The 25,758-nt window shown below is 44.9% G+C and overlaps 1 protein-coding gene across 1 annotated transcript; it reads left to right on the forward strand.

The window, feature by feature from the left end:
- The first annotated feature begins 1,592 nt into the window (after window positions 1-1,592).
- On the forward strand, window positions 1,593-21,507 carry LOC120986504 (protein kinase C delta type-like). Its single transcript, XM_040415129.1, has 6 exons — window positions 1,593-1,995; window positions 14,916-15,199; window positions 18,770-18,955; window positions 19,933-20,076; window positions 20,740-20,865; window positions 21,379-21,507. Exons 1-6 carry the CDS (start codon window positions 1,593-1,595, stop codon window positions 21,505-21,507), a joined length of 1,272 nt encoding a protein of 423 aa, XP_040271063.1.
- Window positions 21,508-25,758: the final 4,251 nt, after the last annotated feature.

The raw sequence follows: 25,758 nt of genomic DNA on the forward strand, positions 1-25,758 counted from the left end.
CTCTGTATGAGGGACCCAAGTATTGTGGGTGATTTTTCCAGGTCTGAATAACCCCTTTAATCATGTGGACTGCAGCTGTCACTTGGTAATTTAAAGTAAAGGGGTTGTCCCATCTGGGACACTGATGGTATATGGCTAGGATGTGCCACCAATGTCTGATTGATGTGGGTCCCACCTCTGACACCCGCTCCTATCTAGAGATCCAAAAAAGAAGCAGAGCCTGACACATGTGTGCTCTCCATTCATCACTATGGGAGCTCCACAAACAGTCAAGTGCCCTCATCTATATGGCAGTGCCAGAAGTAGCTGCGCCAGTGCTTGGCTATTTACAGAACTCCCATAGTGGTGAATGGAGGGTGGCTGTGCATGTGGGGCTGCTTTCTGTTCACAGGGGAGCCCATTTTGGAGAAAGGAGTGGGTCCTAGCGATATGCTATCAATGTGGCAGATGGAAATGTCCTTTTAAGGAAATAAGATTTAAAGGATTCACTAATAAAGTAAAACTTTTCCCATGTAGAACATAACACCTCCTTCCCTGATGCACCTTCCATTCTGTGTTTTTTGTTTTCTATCTTGTGAAAATAATCTTTGTATGATATGCAAATTAGTCAGTAAGTTGCCCAGAGGGGCGTTATTTTCCAGTGCCCAGGCCCACCCTCCAGCAGAGCCCAAGCACGCCTCTCCTGGGCTGAGACTCCCCATCAGCGCCGTTGCCTCCGCCCCACCCCCTACATCACTGATGCGAAGTAACGCCACCCACACTTGTCTTCAGCTTCGCTGAGAAATCTCGCCTAGGCTGATGCCCTCTGTGAAGCTGAAAGCAAGTGTGGGGGCGGCGTTACCTTTTGTCAGTGATGTAGCGGGGGAGGGGGGCCAGCAACGGCGCTGATGGGGGTGTGGAGTCTCAGCCCAGGAGAGGCATGTTTGGGCTCTGCTGGAGGGCCTGGGCACTGGATGGGCGAGTTCCTGGGCACCGTTGAAAGAAAATCTGGGCACCTTACTGCCTAATTTGAATATAATACAAAGATGATTTTCGCAAGCTAGAATATGAGAAATGCTGAATGGAAGGTACATCAGGGAAGGAGGTGTTATGTTCTACATGGGAATAGTTTTACTTTATTAGTGATAATCCATGTGACAGAATAAAAAATCAATCAGTAGAGCTACAAAATGTTTCTGTGTAGCCCCAGCCTGACAACTGCTGGTACTATTCCTCTTGTCCCTACAATCAGACTATGTAGGAACTATATAGGTTGTCAATGTGTTCATAAATTTCCAGAGGAATGGCATAATGCAGAGATTTATCATAAAGACATAATTTTTTCATCAATATGGCACATGTGTCTCCTGCCATTTTTATACAGCAAATTTCACATTTCATAAAAGTTTCCAATGTGTTCCTCAAAGCTCACAGTAAAAAAAAGCCTGGCACAAATGGCTGAACGCTATTGGCCAGTTACTGGGCACATCACAATCCATGTAGCCAAGGCAACCGTGGTGCCCGGGTCTGAATGGCAGGTGGCAGTTGGAAGTGGCAGTTAGAGTTGACTGGCGACGGTGGACATATCTGCTTACCTGATGGAAAGCGCTACGATGGATTCAGAGAAGATTGCTGCGAGGACGAGAGGAGCGAAGAAAAGGAGACACATTTCTGACTCATCGGCTGATGAGCAGAAGAAGATGGAGGAAGAAAAGAAGATTATCATCAGGAGGAAAGGAGGAAAGAAGCGTCGGACCATCCTGACCTCACCTGATGAAGACACGGAGACACCCAAGAGGAGCAAGAAGAGGAAGAAGAGGATAACGTCCAGCTCCTCTGAGAAGATGTCTCCTGATCAACCCATCATTCCAGTGGAAGAAGTGACTAAACAGCCAAAGTGCGGGAAGAAGAGAAAACTCATCCTCATCTCTTCAACAGATGGAAAGAAGTCACGGATCAAGAGGGAAGATGACATCCTGAAGAAAGAAGACCAGCAGGAGGACCAGGGAGTCTCAGGTAGATCCACACATACAGTAATACAGAAGCTATACATCCTGGACACATTGTTAAAACTTTTGTAGTGTACGGGGACTGTAATACCCGTCACTACCAAAGTGTCACTTGGTGTGCTGTCGTCCCTCCTTAGTTATGGAGAAGTTGGTATATGTCAGTTTTATAAAATGTCATGTAATGCAATGCTATGTGTTTCCCTGTTACTATGACACTTGCATGTACAGGCCTGCTAGGGGTGTCATTCCAACTTCTAGTCACTAGAGGGAGCTAGGGAGCCCTAGTCTATATAAGGCCCAGTCAGGGAAGGGAAAGAGGAGACGGAGTCTAGTGTCTGTAATCTACAGTTGGAGATTAGACAATGTCGGAGACAAGTCCAGGCCTGAAGCCTGCTGTCCAGGAGAAGATTCCCTCCTGAATTCCCATATGCAGAAACAGGAATATCTTAGATAAAGAGCCTGAGGAAGCAGCTGAGAGAGACCGAGGCAAAGTGCAGAGAAGCAAGAGGTACTCAAAATAACAGAGGAGGTACTTTCTAAAGCTATAGCCAAGGATATAAAGCCAGAACTAGGTTATTGGGCCTTGGTGAAGAATTGCTATATTCCAGGATCAGACAGAAATAGAGTGCAAGCTCCTGTACTGCAAGTCCTGTGTGCATCACTCTGTAATCACCTTGCTAAATCTGTAATTGCCTGCATCAACCGTATTGCAAAATCGACTGTATGCCAAGGAACTGCGATTCCAATATTGTCTCTGCATGAAAACTACTAAAGTTGGAGTTCTGTTTTAATACCACGTGTTCCTCAATTTATTCCTGCTATCCGCAAACGGCGTGCCACCGTTTAATTGGCACTGGCGTCACGAACAATTTCTTACCATCACCTGCCTATGCAGAGAGTCAGCCGTCTCAGATTAGTGTCATTGCACTACTACACCCAGAAACTCTATTACACACAACTTGAGTACGCTGCAACTCTCTTTTGGCGTCACGAACAGGATACGCACGCTTTATAGTGCAAGAAGCGTGAACTTTGTGCCTTATACAGTTGCCCTGTGACCAAAGTGACAAATTACCTGTTTATTTAAAGTGGACTTTGTGGACTGAAAAATATACCCAAAGTGTTCCTAAAACCTCTAAAAAGCGCTGTGTAGTGTTGCGCTATCAAGAGGAAGAAAAACGCCACATTGGAGTGTGGTTTTGTGGACTTTTTACAATCCTGCTTGCTGTCAGTGAATAGACAGCGTTTATACCCAAAGATGGCTGCTGGGCTTGCTGAAATAACTGCTGCGTCATCTTCATCCCGAAAAGGCGGGAAAAATTGGCGCCTTTCCGAGAAAAGAGTGGGAAGGAGTTCAAGGTCAGGCGCCACTGCTTATCTGGACATTTGCATGTCTGCCAGCATGGACACCGCCTTCCATATACTGGAATACCTGGGGGGCGGCCTCCCAGTCCAGTGGGAGGAGCTGGCTGCTGTAATTGACGCGACCCTATCGCTCTCCTCAGAAGGATCGAGCATGTTGGAAAGTGAGCATCATTGTGCTGCAATGTCTACGCCTAAAATACCGCAAGTGCCTGATGTTGGTGTAGAGCCAGAGGAGGCTCCACCGGCCTACTCTCCGGGACCGGAGACGCCCGCCTGCCGCCCAAGGGAGAAAGAACCAGAGCCCTACTATGGCTCGTGGAGAGACTTTTTTCAGCCCTCGTTCAAGTGGTCATCACTTATGGCGGAGATCCGGGAGGCCGCTATAAAGCGGAATACGAAGACCAAAATCGTTTATGAAGAATTGACTAAAACAATCCATGAAAAGCATGCTAACACCCAACCCCGCCTGGAAAGGAGAAAGGGAGTGGTGCTGTCATTCGACAAAACCCGTGACTACGGGTTCATCCAGGACTATCTAACTGGCAGAGACCTCTATGTGAATCGAAGGTCTGTCAAAAGAGACTACCTCCCTTCTTATCAGCACAGCCTCCGTGAGGGAGAGGAAGTGGAGTACACCCCTGCCGAGAGCCTGCGAGGCCCTTATGCCACTGCCGTGACCCGTCCCAAACGAGCACCTGAGGACTGGGAGGCAGAAGAAGGAGAAGACTACTCTGGTTGCGAGCGGGAACCTGAACGCTCTCCAGAGCCGGCCCATCACGCCTTTCAGGAGCGGAGCTCCTTCATTGGGCCTAACGTCTTCTGGCAGCCAACCGTGTTGGAGAAATGGGTGAGCCCCTATCCTTCCCCTGAGCTGCCTCGTCGGGAGAAGACCATACAAGATATGGAAAACTTGAAAGGACTTCATGCTACCTTGGAGAACATCCAGAGGGGTCGGAGACCAGACGCATCGCCAGAACCTGCAGAGGCCGAGTCCGCGCCATCGGTGACTGTACCTGCGCCGGCAGCGCCAGCAGATGACAGCGACTCCGACACAGAGAGCATCAGTGAGCAGATTGTCCGGCTGGAGGAGAAGTTGCGGGAGCTGCGCAAGATCGCGACCGCTAGGATCCAGACGTCGCCAAAGAAGGACGAGGTAAGGGTGCCTGTCACCACCCGTAGACCACCTTCTGCTGCCACCGCTCCGTCAGTGCCCCAAAGGAGACCCTCGGTTGCTGTGAATAGCCGCGCCGAGCCCACCGGACCGCTTGAGGCGGCGGTAACCACGCCATTCCATCCCACAATCCTTATGCCGGGACCGGTACGGTCCACCCAAGGGTTTACCCCTAGGCCCATGGGGCCAATACCTATTAGGGGCCCCTTCACCCTACAGCTGCCCCCAATATAGTTATGTGGGCCCATCCTCCTGTAGAGGACTACTACAGGCCGTACTTGCCAGCAGAGCCAAGTGGTTATGATATGCCACTGTGAATCAGCCTGCTAGGCCTTTGATTTATTTCACTGCAGAAGTTTGATGTTAACCCTTCCAGGACAGGAGTCCTATGTTTCTGGTCCTTTGTTGCGGCTGCCAGTTTGTCCACGGCTCAGTGGTAGGTGTTGACCACTGAAATCACAAAGTCATCAAGGCCACGTTTGTTTCCAGGACCTCCTGCCTGCTTTTGCTACCCCACGCCAAGTTGTGCCTGTTCCTTTAGTTGCACCTTTTACCCTTCACCCCCTTTTCAGGTTGATCAGGGGTCTTACAGCACTTGTCTTTGCTGTCCTTTTATTGTGCAACTTCATACTAAGGAACCGTGCCCGGAGACAGACTCAAAAGAACCTGAGCCTCTGAGATTTTTGCTCTTTTAAAGGAAATGTGCCCAGAGATGGACTCCACCGCATGAGAGCCTCTGTGATTTAATAGAAAAATAACCTGGGTACGGACTCATGTTTGTTCTTTGAGCCTCCAAGAACTTTTATACTGTTTTATCTATTTTGCTGTTCTATCATGGACTTATTCATTGTCATGGACTATCCTGGTTATAATGTTACGCTGTGCCAGGTCAGCGCCCCCGTTCCATTCATTATCCTGAGAGAAGAGAACGACGCCCCTTGTCACTACCCTTCATCTTTGCCAATTGGACCTGATGTAAATGTAAATGCAGATGAATTACATGTATGTATGCCTGCATGTCTCTATTTTCTATTTCAGGTAGAGATTCCAGTTGGGCGACCCATGATGGAGTACGAGGTCGTACTTAGCTTAAAGCAGTGGGGTATGTAGTGTACGGGGACTGTAATACCCGTCACTACCAAAGTGTCACTTGGTGTGCTGTCGTCCCTCCTTAGTTATGGAGAAGTTGGTATATGTCAGTTTTATAAAATGTCATGTAATGCAATGCTATGTGTTTCCCTGTTACTATGACACTTGCATGTACAGGCCTGCTAGGGGTGTCATTCCAGCTTCTAGTCACTAGAGGGAGCTAGGGAGCCCTAGTCTATATAAGGCCCAGTCAGGGAAGGGAAAGGGAGACGGAGTCTAGTGTCTGTAATCTACAGTTGGAGATTAGACAATGTCGGAGACAAGTCCAGGCCTGAAGCCTGCTGTCCAGGAGAAGATTCCCTCCTGAATTCCCATATGCAGAAACAGGAATATCTTAGATAAAGAGCCTGAGGAAGCAGCTGAGAGAGACCGAGGCAAAGTGCAGAGAAGCAAGAGGTACTCAAAATAACAGAGGAGGTACTTTCTAAAGCTATAGCCAAGGATATAAAGCCAGAACTAGGTTATTGGGCCTTGGTGAAGAATTGCTATATTCCAGGATCAGACAGAAATAGAGTGCAAGCTCCTGTACTGCAAGTCCTGTGTTCAACACTCTGTAATCACCTTGCTAAATCTGTCATTGCCTGCATCAACCGTATTGCAAAATCGACTGTATGCCAAGGAACTGCGATTCCAATATTGTCTCTGCATGAAAACTACTAAAGTTGGAGTTCTGTTCTAATACCACGTGTTCCTCAATTTATTCCTGCTATCCGCAAACGGCGTGCCACCGTTTAATTGGCACTGGCGTCACAAACAATTTCTTACCATCACCTGCCTATGCAGAGAGTCAGCCGTCTCAGATTAGTGTCATTGCACTACTACACCCAGAAACTCTATTACACACAACTTGAGTACGCTGCACTTTACATTAATCTGTTCTGTAGAGCTGAGACCTGAGACAAGCAGAAGGAAGTGGAGTCCACATTTATAGCTGGGGTGTTACTAAGGGTGGGGGAGGGGTGCTAGCCGGCATATACCCTGGGTGCTCAGTTCCTTGGGGGCAGCAACAAGCATTCTGTCTTTATAGATACTGGGCTAGGGCAGTGAAGTGTGAATTACGCTGTACACAGTTCCATTTTAAGTATTTAGAGGGTCATTTATCAAACTGGTGTAAAGTAGAACTGGCTTAGTTGCCCATAGCAACCAATCAGATTCCTCCTTTCATTTTTCAAAGGAGCTGTGAGTAATGAAAGATGAACTCTTATTGGTTGCTATGGGCAACAAAGGCAGTTCTGCTTTACACCAGTTTGATAAATGACCCCCTTAATGTTATTATATGAATTATTTCTAATCCCCCAATAGTGTCCTATATGAGTTGTCAGCAGAGCCTGTGCATGGAGAGAATACAGGCTGTCATAAACAGCAGCCTATATTGTGTATAGTGCAACATTGTAACAACCCTGCATGCATAGAAGTGATGCGACAATGTGCCCCTATTGTAAATGATTAGAAGTCATCAGGAGTTCCAGGTCCATATAAATGTAAAAGGTCACATGCCGAGCTCATGTCTACAGATCACTGACCTCCAAGGTGACTTCTAATATTCTTAATAATATATTATAGGAAGTGCATTACTCCTTGTGATACACCTTTCAGCTGCTGCAGAACCTCTTTCTCAAGAGTTAGGCCACTGTCGCTGGGGTATTTTGGTTACTATTTGTATGTCAAACCCAGGAATACAGAACACATAAGAAATACAGAGGTTTCCATCGTCCTTTCTCTCTGTGTAGCTTCCTCTGGGTTTTGACTTACAAATACTGATCCCAAATATTGACCTGAATATATAAGTGGGAAAGTGCCCCCCAGTAATGAGCTGAAAGATGTTCTGCAGCATCTGAGCTGTGTAATGCTGTTCTGCAGCAGCTTTGACACAATCTGTATTAATTTAGTTGATTTGGGGTCTGTATTTATTATGGGGTGTATTTATTCCAGGGTTTGTATTCAGGGGTCTGCTCTGCAAGTTTGTAAGCTTTTTGTTTTTATGGCGTTCAGTGTGTAGTAACAATGATGTTACCTTTATCCTGCGGATCAGCACAGTCATGGTGGTAATAAATGTACATTGTTTTTCTTATGTTTTACTACATGTACAAAATAAAAAACTTCTCGCATTGTGTGTGGGTTTTTTATAGCATTTATCACGTGGATGTTTTATTAGGTTGGAAGTTTACAGACATGGTGACACCAATTATGGTTATTTTGTTATTGCTTCTATTTTTACTGTATTTGATAAAAAGGAAAGAACCTTTTTTAGCTTCTTTATATATATATATATTTTTTTTAGATGTTATTGATCTTTTTATTAACCACCTCAGCCCCCATAGCTTAAACACCCTGAAAGACCAGGCCACTTTTTACACTTCTGACCTACACTACTTTCACCGTTTATTGCTCGGTCATGCAACTTACCACCCAAATGAATTTTACCTCCTTTTCTTCTCACTAATAGAGCTTTCATTTGGTGGTATTTCATTGCTGCTGACATTTTTTGTTATTAATCGAAATTTAACAATTTTTTTGCAAAAAAAATGCCATTTTTCACTTTCAGTTGTAAAATTTTGCAAAAAAAACGACATCCATATAGAAAATTTGCTCTAAATTTATTGTTCTACATGTCTTTGATAAAAAAAAAATGTTTGGGTAAAAAAAAAATGGTTTGGGTAAAAGTTATAGCGTTTACAAACTATGGTACAAAAATGTGAATTTCCGCTTTTTGAAGCAGCTCTGACTTTCTGAGCACCTGTCATGTTTCCTGAGGTTCTACAATGGCCAGACAGTACAAACACCCCACAAATGACCCCATTTCGGAAAGTAGACACCCTAAGGTATTCGCTGATGGGCATAGTGAGTTCATAGAACTTTTTATTTTTTGTCACAAGTAAGCGGAAAATGATGATTTTTTTTTTTTTTCTTACAAAGTCTCATATTCCACTAACTTGTGACTAAAAATAAAAACTTCCATGAACTCACTATGCCCATCAGCAAATGCCTTGGGGTGTCTTCTTTCCAAAATGGGGTCACTTGTGGGGTAGTTATACTGCCCTGGCATTCTAGGGGCCCAAATGTGTGGTAAGGAGTTTGAAATCAAATTCTGTAAAAAATGGCTGGTGAAATCCGAAAGGTGCTCTTTGGAATGTGGGCCCCTTTGCCCACCTAGGCTGCAAAAAAGTTTCACACATGTGGTATTGCCGTACTCAGGTGAAGTTGGGGAATGTGTTTTGGGGTGTCATTTTACATATACCCATGCTGGGTGAGAGAAATATCTTGGCAAAAGACAACTTTGTATAAAAGAAATGGGAAAAGTTGTCTTTTGCCAAGATATTTCTCTCACCCAGCATGGGTATATGTAAAATGACACCCCAAAACACATTCCCCAACTTCTCCTGAATACGGAGATACCAGATGTGTGACACTTTTTTGCAGCCTAGGTGGGCAAAGGGGCCCATATTCCAAAAAGCAACTTTCGGATTTCACCCGTCATTTTTTACACATTTTGATTTCAAACTCCTTACCACACATTTGGGCCCCTAGAATGCCAGGGCAGTATAACTACCCCACAAGTGACCCAATTTTGGAAAGAAGACACCCCAAGGTATTCGCTGATGGGCATAGTGAGTTCATGGAAGTTTTTATTTTTTGTCACAAGTTAGTGGAATATGAGACTTTGTAAGAAAAAAAAATAAAAAATCATCATTTTCCACTAACTTGTGACAAAAAATAAAAAATTCTAGGAACTCGCCATGCCACTCACGGAATACCTTGGGGTGTCTTCTTTCCAAAATGGGGTCACTTGTGGGGTAGTTATACTGCCCTGGCATTCTAGGGGCCCAAATGTGTGGTAAGGAGTTTGAAATCAAATTCTGTAAAAAATGGCCAGTGAAATCCGAAAGGTGCTCTTTGGAATGTGGGCCCCTTTGCCCACCTAGGCTGCAAAAAAGTGTCACACATCTGGTATCTCCGTATTCAGGAGAAGTTGCGGAATGTGTTTTGGGGTGTCATTTTACATATACCCATGCTGGGTGAGATAAATATCTTGGTCAAATGCCAACTTTGTATAAAAAAATGGGAAAAGTTGTCTTTTGCCAAGATATTTCTCTCACCCAGCATGGGTATATGTAAAATGACACCCCAAAACACATTCCCCAACTTCTCCTGAGTACGGAGATACCACATGTGTGACACTTTTTTGCAGCCTAGGTGGGCAAAGGGGCCCATATTCCAAAGAGCACCTTTCGGATTTCACCGGTCATTTTTTACACATTTTGATTTCAAACCTCTTACCACACATTTGGGCCCCTAGAATGCCAGGGCAGTATAACTACCCCACAAGTGACCCCATTTTGGAAAGAGGACACCCCAAGGTATTTCGTGATGGGCATAGTGAGTTCATGGAAGTTTTTATTTTTTGTCACAAGTTAGTGGAATATGAGACTTTGTAAGGAAAAAAAAATAATAATAAATCATCATTTTCCACTAACTTGTGACAAAAAATAAAAAATTCTAGGAACTCGCCATGCCCCTCACAGAATACCTTGGGGTGTCTTCTTTCCAAAATGGGGTCACTTGTGGGGTAGTTATACTGCCCTGGCATTTTCCAGGGGCCCTAATGTGTGGTAAGTAGGTAAATGACCTGTGAAATCCTAAAGGTGCTCTTTGGAATGTGGGCCCCTTTGCCCACCTAGGCTGCAAAAAAGTGTCACACATGTGGTATCGCCGTATTCAGGAGAAGTTGGGGAATGTGTTTTGGGGTGTCTTTTTACATATACTCATGCTGGGTGAGAGAAATATCTCGGCGAAAGACAACTTTTCCCATTTTTTTATACAAAGTTGGCATTTGACCAAGATATTTATCTCACCCAGCATGGGTATATGTAAAATGACACCCCAAAACACATTGCCCAACTTCTCCTGAGTACGGCGATACCACATGTGTGACACTTTTTTGCAGCCTAGATGCGCAAAGGGGCCCACATTCATTTTATGAGGGCATTTTTAGACATTTGGATCCCAGACTTCTTCTCACGCTTTAGGGCCCCTAGAATGCCAGGGCAGTATAAATACCCCACATGTGACCCCATTTTGGAAAGAAGACACCCCAAGGTATTCAATGAGGGGCATGGCGAGTTCATAGAATTTTTTTTTTTTTGGCACAAGTTAGCAGAAATTGATATTTTTTTTTTTTTCTCACAAAGTCTCCCTTTCCGCTAACTTGGGACAAAAATTTCGATCTTTCATGGACTCAATATGCCCCTCACGGAATACCTTGGGGTGTCTTCTTTCTGAAATGGGGTCACATGTGGGGTATTTATACTGCCCTGGCATTCTAGGGGCCCTAAAGCGTGAGAAGAAGTCTGGAATATAAATGTCTAAAAAATTTTAAGCATTTGGATTCCGTGAGGGGTATGGTGAGTTCATGTGAGATTTTATTTTTTGACACAAGTTAGTGGAATATGAGACTTTGTAAGAAAAAAAAAAAATAATTCCGCTAACTTGGGCCAAAAAAATTTCTGAATGGAGCCTTACAGGGGGGTGATCAATGACAGGGGGGTGATCAATGACAGGGGGGTGATCAGGGAGTCTATATGGGGTGATCACCACAGTCATTGATCACGCCGCTGTAAGGCTCCATTCAGACGTCCGTATGCGTTTTGCGGATCCGATCCATCTATCAGTGGATCCGTAAAAATCATGCGGACGTCTGAATGGAGCTTTACAGGAGTGTGATCAATGACAGGGGGGTAATCAATGACAGGGGGGTGATCAGGGAGTCTATATGGGGTGATCACCACAGTCATTGATCACGTCCCTGTAAGGCTCCATTCAGACGTCCGTATGCGTTTTGCGGATCCGATCCATCTATCAGTGGATCCGTAAAAATCATGCGGACGTCTGAATGGAGCTTTACAGGGGTGTGATCAATGACAGGGGGGTAATCAATGACAGGGGGGTGATCAGGGAGTCTATATGGGGTGATAACCACAGTCATTGATCACGCCCCTGTAAGGCTCCATTCAGACGTCCGTATGCGTTTTGCGGATCCGATCCATCTATCAGTGGATCCGTAAAAATCATGCGGACGTCTAAATGGAGCTTTACAGGGGGGTGATCAATGACAGGGGGGTAATCAATGACAGGGGGGTGATCAGGGAGTCTATATGGGGAGATCACCACAGTCATTGATCACGCCCCTGTAAGGCTCCATTCAGACGTCCGTATGCATTTTGCGGATCCGATCCATCTATCTATCAGTGGATCCGTAAAAATCATGCGGACGTCTAAATGGAGCTTTACAGGGGGGTGATCAATGACAGGGGGGTAATCAATGACAGGGGGGTGATCAGGGAGTCTATATGGGGTGATCACCACCGTCATTGATCACGCCGCTGTAAGGCTCCATTCAGACGTCCGTATGCGTTTTGCGGATCTGATCCATCTATCAGTGGATCCGTAAAAATCATGCGGACGTCTGAATGGAGCTTTACAGGGGGGTGATCAATGACAGGGGGGTAATCAATGACAGGGGGACGATCAGGGAGTCTATATGGGGGGATCAGGGGCTAATAAGGGGTTAATAAGTGACAAGGGGGGGTGTAGTGTAGTGTGGTGCTTGGTGCTACATATTGCTGAGCTATCTGTGTCCTCTGGTGGTCGATCCAAACAAAAGGGACCACCAGAGGACCAGGTAGCAGGTATATTAGACGCTGTTATCAAAACAGCGTCTAATATACCTGTTAGGGGTTAAAAAAAATCACATCTCCAGCCTGCCAGCGAACGATCGCCGCTGGCAGGCTGGAGATCCACTCGCTTACCTTCCGATCCTGTGAACGCGCGCGCCTGTGTGCGCGCGTTCACAGGAAATCTCGCGTCTCGCGAGAGGACACGCCGGCGCGTCCAGGCGGAATCAATCAACCACCTCCAGGACGTGTCGCTGCGTACGGCGGTCCGGAGGTGGTTAAACATTTGGCACCCACTGTGGAGCTTGCTCCATACACTCTCCTGCAGCATTTGGCATAGTGTATAGGTATATGATATGTCAGGAAGGGGAAATGAGTTGGTTCCCTATTATATGTCATATTCATTTATTGATTATAAAAATAGAGCACAATTGCCTTTCAGATTCTGTAAAAATAATCTAATGAAGAGCTATGACACTTACTTACATAGTATAGCGCCACCTGGTGTTCAAAGTGTAAAGCAATGTGCAGGTCCATCTACTGACCTCAGGGAACCGATCACACATGCTCATCCTCCAGAGCCAGGTCTCTGCATAGTGATCCTGTGTTCCCAGCAGAAGAGCCAATAGAAATAACCTTCTGCATGGAAGAAGCCTTTCTTTATTAGGTCCTCTGCAGAGAACACAGGGAAGAAAGCTATTTCTTCTAGCTGCTCTGCAGTGACCAGAGAGGAGCACTGTGAAGAGACCTGGCTATGAGGAGGGCGACTGACCTTTGACCAGCAGCACTCAGCTCAGTAGATGCACATTGTTATACGCTTTAAACACCAGGTGGCGCCATACTGTATAAGTAAATGTCATATCTCTCCATGGGAGTAATAGCAAGTAAATGGCGCATAGGCTGCAGTTTTTATCATCTCTCCCCTTAATGCATAATCACCTACATGTATGTCATATGTGTTAAAGGGTTATATGGATCAAGCTCACACGTTGAGGTCGCTCTCTATATATGGTGGATGCCGGCTGTATAATACAGGAGACACCTGCCAACAGTGACCGAGAACAGTGATAATACTGATACCTTGATTATGATGCGGATGTCTTTTAACCCCTCAGATGCCGCTGTCAATCGCGACTGCAGCATCTATGGAGTTGGACAGAGGGAAGGTGTTCCCTAAGTCTTCCGATCGGAGCCCCTGTGGAAAAATCGCAGGGCTCCTATTGATTGTCATGACAGCCTGTGTCCTTGTGAAAGGTCCCAGGCCTGTCATGGCTAGCTGCCCAAAAATACATTAAAATGGCCAAAAAGTTTGACATTATGGTACAAAAAAAAAACTACACCCCAAAAATATGCCCTTACATGGCTTTGCAGAAGAAAAAAAAAATATGGGTGTCAGAAAAGGATGATACAAAGAATATTTGTAATTTTTTTTTTATTATTATTATTATTTTTACATATATATGGCTATGTGAAAGGAAATTTTAAAAAGTTAAGGCTCTTGCAATGTATAATAAAAAAACAAACAAGAAACCCCAAAAGTAAAATCATTCCAGTCCTAAAGGGGTTAACGCACTTGGTCTGGGGTCTGTATTTATTAATGGATCTGATTTCTGCATTTATTTTGGAGTCTGGTCTAAGTCTGTATTTATCTACAGTGCTGGATTCTGTTAAAGGGGTATTCCCATCTGAGACAATGGGGGCATATCACTGGGATATGCCCTTATTGTCTCATAGGTGGGAGACCCACCTCGGGGAAATGCACCTATCTCGTAAACGTAGCCGGCAAAGTCCAGGAGGGTGCACCACACATGCACGGCTGCCTCCATTAATTTTTATGGGGCTGCTGCCAAAAATAGCCAAGCCCCATACAAATATCTCAGCCCCATCGAAAAGAATGGGACCATTGGCTGCGCAAGGGTGGTGAACTCCCATTCACTTCTATGGGGAAAACGCTTGGTGGTGGCCGAAAATGGGGAAACCTGGAGCCCTCCAGTCACCACTTTCCACACTCTCGATATAGTTGTAGGTCCCAGTGGTGGGTCCCGCACCTATGTCCCGCACCTATCAGACAATGGGGATATATCCTAGCGATATGCGGCACTTAGAGCCCTCTCTGTGGGCACCTGCGCCCTGGAAAAAGTCTATGGTATACCAATATGCCTTAGACCTTTCCTGCCATTCATCAGCACAGGGCGCAATATAAATGGCTCAGCCAGTGCATTGAATGTAGGCAGGCTATTATAGCTAAATGATAAAGTACATGGAAGATATACTATATTGATATTCAGGTTAAATTGGCATGTTGGCACTTTGGGATAAATAAGTGGGTTTTGGGTTGCAGTTTGGCCCCTCGGTCTCTAAAAGGTTCCCCATCACTGGTATAGACCCTCACTGATCACCATTTAGAGTCTATGGGACTGCTGGAGATGGCCAAGTTCTATACTTGGCTATATAAATTCGGGAGTGTCTATCAGAGTAACAGAAGGACAAATCAATATGACCAATCCATATGGTAGAAATGCCTAAGATGGGAATATCCTTTCACTTGTTTTTCTATTACTTTCCCCCTAGTCGAGGACAGCGGTGTTCGGCCAACCTGCTCTAGAAGCATAATAATCTCCGATAACATCAGGGAGAGATTAATATTCCATCATGTGCTCGGGCAGGGAAGTTTTGGGAAGGTCGTCTTGGCGGAGGATACTTCTAACCATCAGAAGTATGCTGTTAAGATCATCAGCAAGAGAGCCATGCTTGCCGACTGTGATGAGGCGGATGTGTTGGTGGAGCACCGAGTCTTACAGCTGGCATCTGGGAGCCCCTTCCTCATCCACGCGGACTTTGCATTCCAGACCAAGGTACACTACTGACAACTTCACTTTTTTCAAATGTCTCCACTTGCAACCCAGTCCACCGAAAAAGGGGGCAGCAGCCGACAGAGCGACCATCTATGTGAGAGCAAATGGGTCTGGTAGGACTGCAGGGACCCCCAGTAATCAGAAGAATGGAGGTCCCTAAGTCCCCATTTGAATGAAGTAGTAGTTTGCATGCATGACCACTGCTCCAGTTACATATTTATATGGGACTGTCAGATGTGAAGCTATCACTGCAGACTTGGAGACCTCTGGTCAGGGGCATACACAGATCTCATAGGGCCACATAGCAAAACGTAGTATCTGGGGCCCCCTTCCCCCAGGCCCCATAGCAGTTGTGTGGTTTGCCTCCACAGTAGGTGCCCACTGCCTCTGTCCTCAGGATTGCTGGGGGTTTTAGCAGTTGGACCCAGTGATCAGACACTTATCACCTATCCTGTGGAAAAGGGAAAATTGTTCCTTGTGGGAGAAAATAAGCATTCAGGGGCTATGGCACCCCAGCAAAATCCACTGCTCCCGGGACTGAGACCTCCACTGATCACCCACCAGTGGCCCTAAAGAGAAAACTCTTTAAAGGAGCAAATAAAGGTTATTTATTATATGATCACAAATTATATCATTTTCTAATTTTCTATATCTGTGGAATATAAGGCGCCCCTGGGTTTAGATTACAGACCATTAGAAAACCAAATTTTGCACTTATCAAACCTTCCCTGGTAGAGGTGACTTATTTTGGGGTCTAGTGTAGATGGGGTTAATAGATTTGGTCAGTGTGTCATCTGCTGACCATAGTAACAAACAGCAATGGTGCATGTGATCACCTTATTAAATATACCTACCCAAGTGTCTCCTGTCATTGCTCTGCAGTGTCCTGCCATGCTTCTTCTGCTGTATTATTTCTTTATTTTTTTTTTGTTACCCTCTGTGATCTTTACATTGTAGAAATACAGTACACATGCCCAACTCTTCAAGGTGCATATTACACACACACAGCTCTGCAGAACATACATTATACATACATACACATTACATATATATACACACACAGAATTGTTACATACACAGTAGACACATATACACAGCTCTTCTACATACACAGTATATACACAATGAACTATGCACAGGGCCGGCGCCACCTGTAAGGCGACCTAGGCAGCCGCCTAGGGCAGAATTTAACAGGGGCCGCCGGAACCGTGCGGTCAAAAAAAAAAAGCGTTGGTTAAGTGGCGGCCGGGCCGGTCCTGCCCCAGTTTTTTTTTCAAAAGTACGGCGGCGGGCCCTCCCCCGCACCGAGCGGCTGACGCACTGCCCGGGCTAGCGCGTCTATGATTGTGCCCGGGCGCAGCCTGAAGAGAAGGACTGACAGGAGGGTAACGCCTCTAATATAGCGTGGCCGAGCTCTGTTCGGTCCGCGGTACAGGAGCTTTTGTTTACTGTACCCGGCCAGACTGACAGGAAGTGCTCACTTAGTGTGCACTTCCTTTCAGTCCGGCCGGGTACAGGAAACAAAAGCTCCTGTACCGCGGTCCGAACAGAGCTCGGCCACGCTACATTAGAGGTGGGGGGGGGTGAGAGTGACAAGGGAAGGGGAAGAGCGTGACAAGGGGCGGGGAGGTGAGAAAGAGAGTGACAAGGGAGGGGGGATAAGAGTGACAAGGGAGGGGGGATAAGAGTGGCAAGGGAGGGGGGATAAGAGTGACAAGGGAGGGGGGGAAGAGAGTGACAAGGGGGGGATGAGAGTGGCAAGGGAGGGGGGGAATGAGAGTGACAAGAAGGGGAGAGAGTGACAAGGGGCGGGGGGGTGAGAAAGAGAGTGACAAGGGAGGGGGGATAAGAGTGACAAGGGAGGGGGGATAAGAGTGACAAGGGAGGGGGGATAAGAGTGACAAGGGAGGGAGGGGGGAGAAGAGAGTGACAAGGGAGGGAGGGGGGGAGAAGAGAGTGACAAGGGAGGGAGGGGGGAGAAGAGAGTGACAAGGGAGGGAGGGGGGGAGAGAGTGACAAGGGAGGGAGGGGGAAATGAGAGTGACAAGGGAGGGGGGAATGAGAGTGACAAGGGAGGGGGGCAGGGGAAATGAGAGTGACAAGAGAGGGGGGGGGATGAGAGTGACAAGGGAGGTGGGGAGGGGGGGTAATGAGAGTGACAAGGGAGGGAGGGGGGGAATGAGAGTGACAAGGGAGGGGGGGAATGAGAGTGACACTTACCTTTCTCCAGCGCCGGCACTGGGAACTCTTCTCCCCGGTCCTCCTCTCAGCTGCGAATGCGCATGCGCACACATTCAAAACTATGTTCCGCGTCTTCCCACTGTAGATTTCACAGTGAGAATCGCGGAAGCACCTCTAGCGGCTGTCAGGGAGACAGCTACAAGAAGCTTGATTAACCCTAAGGGAAACATAGCAGTTCTTTTAATTTAAATGCTGAGAAAGGGGTGGAACATATGTGATGTCATGATATTGGGCAGATCATCTAATAAGGGGGAAGACGGCAATTTTTATCTTGGCTAAGGGGGTAAAAATCCTTGCACCGGCCCTGACTATGCAGCAAACCAATTATACATACACAGCACTGCTGCATGCACAGCTGATACACACTCAGTTCTGCTACACACACAGCTCATCCACACACCTCTGCTGGTTGCACCGCTTATCCATAAACACTGTATTGAAGTTATGTAACAAGATCCTTCATTGTTTATTGTGTCTAGGGCAGATTTATAGCAGAGATCCTAATAACTGAGATCTTGATATAGCAAGATTGTAAAATTATAGACTCTTTCACTATATACAAAGAATAACCTTTTCATGCTGAAAGAGGAATATCCCTTGAAGGATTACAGAAGCCACAGCTATATTCTGTCCAGTAAATGTGTAAATGTGATCTGATGGTTCAGTAATGGCGTCTTCTATGTCACAGATGCTTGTTCTACTTGGGCTGGAATACATGAGCTGCGGGGACTTTGATCAGTTCCTACAGATGAAGGGGCGGCTTGACATCCCCAGTGCAAAGTAAGGCTGAATAAAAACCTCAGCTAAACGGTTAGGAAATGACATAAAATATTAGATCCTGTGTCCGGCCTCATGCACATCACGCTGATGAGATCTGCTCCCCTGTTTGTCTGCTCTCTTCAAAAGAAGAATGGAAGACTGAGAGGGGAAACGTTCCTCCAGAAATGTCAGGGAATGTTTCTCCTCTTCCTTGTGCTGTGATCCTTCTTCTGATAGTAAAAGACAAAGAAGAGAACAGATCCCCCCCAGTCTGATGTGAAGGAGCCTTAATCACATTCCAAGGTATTAAAGGAGTTCTCCGGGAATGGTTATTAATGACCATCAGCAGCCCATTCTAGAACATGACTAGGACTGGTTGCTCTTTAAAACCCTGGAATAGAAGTTCATGTGATTTTAAGCCACCCTGTAGCCCTGGCCATAAGACACATTTGACAGTGATAAGAAACATTTTGTGTCTCTTATTCTAGTGACTGTTAGGAAAGAGTCTTATGTGTTATCCTCGCATTATATTCATTTATTTACTTTTCTGACATATTCTATGCCGCTGAGCTTGTGTGTGGCATCCAATATCTCCATTCTAAGGGCATCGTCCACAGAGACCTCAAGCCTGAGAACATCCTGGTGGCTGAGACCGGCCATATTAAGGTCACGGATTTCGGTCTCGCACTTGAGAACATGCTTGGAGACCGCACAGCCACCGAATATGCTGGGACAGAAGGCTATGTGGCTCCTGAGGTGAGGAAAAGGGAGTTTTCATCATTTTCACTGATATATTTGTATTGAAGGGGTTCAGAATACTGATCGCACATCCTTAGGATAGGTCTTCAATATCAGATCGGTGGAAGTCAGATTTTTGGCACCCCTGCACTTTACCTGTTTGATGGGGCCACATTGATTGTGTGAGGGCTTTATTACCTTCACACCATCTACTGATCTCAGGGATCAGCTGTTATTGCCAGGGGAAGCTCAGGGTGGCCATTCATTTCCACTGCAGTGGATTCTGGTGGAGAAACCTAATATTGCAATAGGCCCATTCAAATGAATGAATGAGTGAGGTTCCTTCAGATGACTTTGTGGTTGCAGTTTATCTGCTGCTGGATGGAGGCAGAACATCTTGGCCTCATCCAGTTAAACACATTGGGCCAGATTTATCATTACTCTGACAGCTCACTCCACTTTCACATATGGCTAAAGTCAGTTTTAGCCAAGTCAGATTTATGATCGGCCCTTTAAGACTGTAATAAATGTGGTTTGACGGTAGCAGTCTATCCGTCAGTAAGCAGCTTTACAAAATTCGCACATCTTTACGAAAAAGTCACACGTTTTTATGAAAAAGTCGCATGTTCTATTAAAAAGTCTCATAAGATAAGCATGGTCCTCACTGGAGTGAAATTGCGACTTTTTTGTGACTTTTTAAATAGTCCCAATAGTAAATCTGTCTAGAGATTCATTTACATAAGAAAACACGCCCACTTTCAGAAAACTGGCGAGCATAGTGCAGAGCAGAAAAAAGTCGCAAATTTGTGCGCAGTTTTAGCGTTTGGGACTTTTTTTGGGACTTTTTCACTCTATTATTCTGACCTAAGCTAATGATAAATCTGGCCCATTGTGTGACTCCATTCTACACTATGCTGGCAATCGCCGAAGCCTGAGCCCCTACAATAGTAGTCTAAGTATAATCTGTGTAGTCACTCTTCTCTCCTTCCTGGCAGATGCTGGCTAAGGAGGAGTATGGTGTCGGAGTGGACTGGTATTCATTTGGTGTCATCTTAAATGAAATGATTACCAGTCAGTGTACTTACCATCCTAGACTATTTGACACAACACACTCCAGTGCTAAAGACATCATTAAAGAGGTCAGTATGTTACTGCATAATACTACTGTATTTTATACAATGTTACATGACAACCTGTGATAGAAGACATCTCCACCTATAATACTCCATAGTGCACCATGATCTCCTTCACTAATACTCACTACTGTAGTGTTTAGGAGGGGGCCGCCCCTCAGAGGTGCTGCTAGAAGGATAACAATACAACAACCATCATTTCTGTAGTATACATGGTGAAAATACTGGTCTCCACAAGAGGGGATGCCGAGTAGTCACCCCTGGACCCACAACCTGACCGGAGCCAACACAGACTCGGCATCGGCAATAGCACAATGTCTGACAAGAGTTAGCATTGAGGCAGACATTATAGTCTGTCTCCCATGATAACATTTTTTAGAATAACTTAGTCCACCCCTCAGAGCTTATGTAACAAGCAGCCACAGATTTATAAAATCTCCCATTGCGGACACTACAGCCTGAGACCAGCATTTACACAGAATAAACACTGGGGCAGATTTATCTAAACTAGCCTAAGAGAAAAGTGGAGAAGTTGCCCATAGAAATCAATCAGATTGCAGATTTTATTTCCCAGCTATTCCCTGAAAATGCAAGATCTGGAATGTGATTGGTCATTGTGCTCAAAGATTGTTATAGTCACTAAGTTATAATTACGTTTCTCATTTTCAGCTCCTCCAGAGAGATCCTGCCAAGCGCTTAGGAGTCCACGGTAACATCCGAGGCCATCGTTTCTTCCAGCATATTGACTGGGTCTCTGTGGAAGCCCTTCGGATGTCCCCACCACACATCCCTGTAGTAAGTACATGAACAGAACGTCTACACTTCATACACTGTATATGATTCTCAATGTCAGGGGCTTGATATGGGGACATGTTGGCAGGTGATAAGAAGGGGGGCAGAGCCACCAAGCAGTAGCAATTGTCACAGAACATGGAGGCTTAGGGATTGGGCTACTGAACTCCAGATCCAGGAATCCATGTTAGCATACAGATCTTTTATGTGCTTTCACTAGTTCACACCTTGAATGTATTTTTGCAGGTAAAGTAATAATTATATTTGTAACAAATAATTCTTGAATGAAGCTGGTTGGAGGCAGACCCCTGTAATGAGTGTAGACTACTACCCTAATTTGGCATTTAATATGCTTTATACTTCTCTAGAAAAAGTATATCTTATTACGGTGGAGGATGAGTACATAAGGTGATCATATTACATGTTGAAAATACAGCCAGCATAAGCTTCATATCAGGTCAATGACCAATTGTGATGATCGTATCCTCATTTTTTATCTGTTTCTTTTTCTTGTAGCCATCTAAACCTCAACGCTGTTCCAGACGATTCAAGCTGGACAGTATAGAGGCAGCAGCGGCCAAGAAGGGACCTTTACCATTAAAACATCAGGCCATTTTCAGAGGGTTTTCATTTGTCACCCGGTAAACCCTCCACCAGCTCTAATGTCACCAGAGCAAAATGTCCTCCTGAGCTCCTGGAGAAGACCTGGACCCTGGAAATCCCCTGCAATTGGACTAAAGGAAAACATCTTGAGGACGGACACTGATCCTGAAGCTATTCCCACTGGACGATGTGAGTATGTGTACGGGCATTTGATCCAGGGACTATTTTCCCACTGCCTGATTTGCAGTCAGGAAGGAGTGTTTTTCCCCTTAGATTAGGACAAATTGGCAGATGTCATAAAGGGGTTTTTTCTCTCCTTCCTCTGGATCAACTCAGTTGCCCTCCCCTCAGTTCAGCCATTCACCTAATTCAAAGTACAATTTGGCCAACCCTTTGCGGACATATTATTTAGTAATTGATTCAGGGACTTATCTGACTGCCATGCGTGGAGTCGGGAAGGAATTTTTCCTCATTAGAAGCTGATGGCTGAGGCTCAATGAGGTTTTTTCGCCTTCCTCTGGATTAATAATATCTGATCCAGGGAAATAGTCTGACTGCCCTAAGCGGAGTCGGGAAGGAGTTTTTCCCCCTACAGGGTTTTTTTTCGCCTTCCCCTGAATCAATACAAGTCAACAGATTTAACATATCCTTGACTTTAATTTAGAATTTACACCAAAACATCTGTCCCATTATTAATAAAATTATAAATGAAATAAAATTCTCTATTCCCCCCTATATCGTTGTGTGCCTGGTTTTATTTTCACTGACTACCACGTGCTCAGGGCTGGATATCGCTGGTCTTATCATATGATCACATTTTAAGCTTCTGCTCTTTACTTTCTGTAAGTTAATTCATAGTAAAGACAATTAATATCCAATATTCATCTGTTTTCACATTTATACAAAAACATCCTCATAATTGAGATAGGGACACAGAGAGCAGAAAAATAAACCTGGTTGTGAACTGTCTGTAAATGTACTGACAATTTACAACCATGCTGAGCAGTGTCCAAATATACAATAAGAGCAAATACTGAGGATTACACACAGTATAAGAACAATGGAAGTGGTACTGTGCAGTGTCCATATATACAGGATAAGAGCAGATACTGAGGATTACATCCAGTATACAGGACAAGAGAAGTGGTACTGTGCAGTGTCCATATATACAGGATAAGAGCAGATACTGAGGATTACATCCAGTATACAGGACTAGAGAAGTGGTACTGTGCAGTGTCCATATATACAGGATAAGAGCAAATACTGAGGATTACATCCAGTATACAGGACTAGAGAAGTGGTACTGTGCAGTGTCCATATATACAGGATAAGAGCAGATACTGAGGATTACATCCAGTATACAGGACTAGCGAAGTGGTACTGTGCAGTGTCCATATATACAGGATAAGAGCAAATACTGAAATTACACCCAGTATACAGGACTAGAGAAGTGGTACTGTGCAGTGTCCATATATACAGGATAAGAGCAGATACTGAGGATTACATCCAGTATACAGGACTAGCGAAGTGGTACTGTGCAGTGTCCATATATACAGGATAAGAGCAAATACTGAAATTACACCCAGTATACAGGACTAGAGAAGTGGTACTGTGCAGTGTCCATATATACAGGATAAGAGCAAATACTGAGAATTACACCCAGTATACAGGACTAGAGAAGTGGTACTGTGCAGTGACACAGACAGACACAGACAGATATACATTCACAGAGACGACACACGTTTAAATACTTATAAGTGCAGTGTCCCACTATGTGATTGTGGGCACCGCAAACTTGTTTTATTGTGTTTTATTATCATATATTATGCTTGCATGCTGTATTTCATCTCATGTCATATTCTCCCATGTCACAACGTGATTCTTCATGTAAGATCCTTTACAGAGGCCTAGTTAGGGTGCACTACACTAGTTTCGCCACAAGATGGGGCAGTGTTACAGTGTATATATAGCTTAGCTCAGGCCCAAGTTAGGCAGAGTAGAGTTAGTTTCTAGTCAGAGAGCAGCCATGAAGTAGCTGCTTGCTGGAGGGAGGCCTCCTGCCTCTCTGCTCTCTCCCTGTTGGCTCCACATCCCAGGGTTAAAGCCACAAGATTCCACCCAGAGGTGAGAAGTCCACTTCTACAGCTCACTCGTCTGAGGTGACCAGTGTCCAGCTACTGAAGCAAGTATTCAAGGGGATTTTTATATTGTCTTAAAGTCAAAGGATAGCACATGGCCATACTTAAGGGCTTCCAAGGCACATTTGCAAGCAGGTGTAGGATAAAGCTTCTGAAATCCACATCTCCAGTTTTAACTCTGAGGACAGATAAGCCATCTGTCAGAAAACACTGGAAAATAGAAGTTCAAGGATTCAGAAAACCACCTTCAAGTCAGGTTAGAATCAGGCAAGAGTTTTTACCAGCCAGGGACTTTTATTACTTCAAAGCCTAGTCTGAAGCTGTAGCTTTCTCACATATATAATATATATATATATATATATATATATATGTAAAAAATAGCCAGCAGCACTCCAGGAAATCAAGGCAAACGGTGGTTTATTGGACCCAAAGTCAAGCGACGTTTCGACAGCTTGTTGCTGTCTTTGTCAAGCATAGTGCACATGTGACATAGACGTGATTTAAATAGGGATGTCAATCCACAATACATTAACATCAATCAAATACATTGTAGTATAAATATACATCTTACAATCTAAGAGTGATTCCAAATTATATATGGATTAAAGCGCCATAATCTGGCAAACATGGTGCATAAAAGATAGTAGAGCATAAATAGAATATATCCTGTTTACTGTGAAGGAAAACATAATTGGTGCAGGTGATAGTGCTAATAAGGTGAATTAAAAAACTCACTGTCCGGTGGGGAACTGTATGTTGCATGGATCGTGTGCGGTGGCGTCTCGGTTCTCACACTGCGCATGCGCGAGAGCAGTAAGTCTCGCGATAGCCGCGATGGCCAAGGATGGGAAAAACAGCCTATACCAAAATGGCCATAGTGGTCTCACTTGTGATGTGCGCATGTCCGGTAAGTGCTCGGTGCCGCCCAATAATCACTACACTAGCGTAGTCATAGAAACAAGTAATAACAAAGTAATCTAAATAGACGCTGGTATCAGATCATATGATCAAAAAGGAGCATCGGTGATGCTAACCACCGGTCCACAGGACAGAGTCCGTGAGACCGCTGGGCACAGCGCCGAGCACCATTGCGATCTCGATTAGATACAAAAATTGGTGAGATGGTGCATCGCCCAATAGTGATGGATCAATTAAGAGCCATCAGTGTAGGAGGGAGAGATGACCGTCACCGGGAGTACCCACGGACTATCATCAATCCCTCATAGGGGGGCGCCACCATCTCACACATTCACAAGAATGTCAAAAAAAGAAAAAATGAGAAAAAAAAAAGGGGAAAATTTGATATACAGATCCAAATACCGAAAAATATCAAGAAATATAAATGTATAAACACTAAATGGGTGGACCTCCGATGCATAATGGACGACAACACGCATAAATGATATATCAAGAACAAAATACATTATCTCTAACAAAAATAGGCAGAGCAGGAATGACCTATTGCAATCACGATATATGACGTGCCATACAGAGCCCCTTTTTTTTCCGCATTTTTCCCTTTTTTTGACATTCTTGTGAATGTGTGAGATGGTGGCGCCCCCCTATGAGGGATTGATGATAGTCCGTGGGTACTCCCGGTGACGGTCATCTCTCCCTCCTACACTGATGGCTCTTAATTGATCCATCACTATTGGGCGATGCACCATCTCACCAATTTTTGTATCTAATCGAGATCGCAATGGTGCTCGGCGCTGTGCCCAGCGGTCTCACGGACTCTGTCCTGTGGACCGGTGGTTAGCATCACCGATGCTCCTTTTTATCACCTGCACCAATTATGTTTTCCTTCACAGTAAACAGGATATATTCTATTTATGCTCTACTATCTTTTATGCACCATGTTTGCCAGATTATGGCGCTTTAATCCATATGTAATTTGGAATCACTCTTAGATTGTAAGATGTATATTTATACTACAATGTATTTGATTGATGTTAATGTATTGTGGATTGACATCCCTATTTAAATCACGTCTATGTCACATGTGCACTATGCTTGACAAAGACAGCAACAAGCTGTCGAAACGTCGCTTGACTTTGGGTCCAATAAACCACCGTTTGCCTTGATTTCCTGGAGTGCTGCTGGCTATTTTTTACTTCTAGTTCATTGGACCTAGGTGCTGGTCCACATCAGCCGG

This window comes from Bufo bufo, chromosome 1 (genome assembly GCF_905171765.1).
Source record: "Bufo bufo chromosome 1, aBufBuf1.1, whole genome shotgun sequence".
Classification (NCBI taxonomy): domain Eukaryota; kingdom Metazoa; phylum Chordata; class Amphibia; order Anura; family Bufonidae; genus Bufo; species Bufo bufo.

What these genes read in the sequence shown, in the direction of transcription:
- LOC120986504 (XM_040415129.1), top strand. Translation starts at nt 1,593, where the DNA reads ATGGATTCAGAGAAGATTGCTGCGAGGACGAGAGGAGCGAAGAAAAGG. An exon ending in CTAAAGACATCATTAAAGAG is followed by an intron (nt 20,077 to 20,739) that starts GTCAGTATGTTA and finishes TCTCATTTTCAG; the next exon opens with CTCCTCCAGAGAGATCCTGC. An exon ending in CCCCACCACACATCCCTGTA is followed by an intron (nt 20,866 to 21,378) that starts GTAAGTACATGA and finishes TTTTTCTTGTAG; the next exon opens with CCATCTAAACCTCAACGCTG.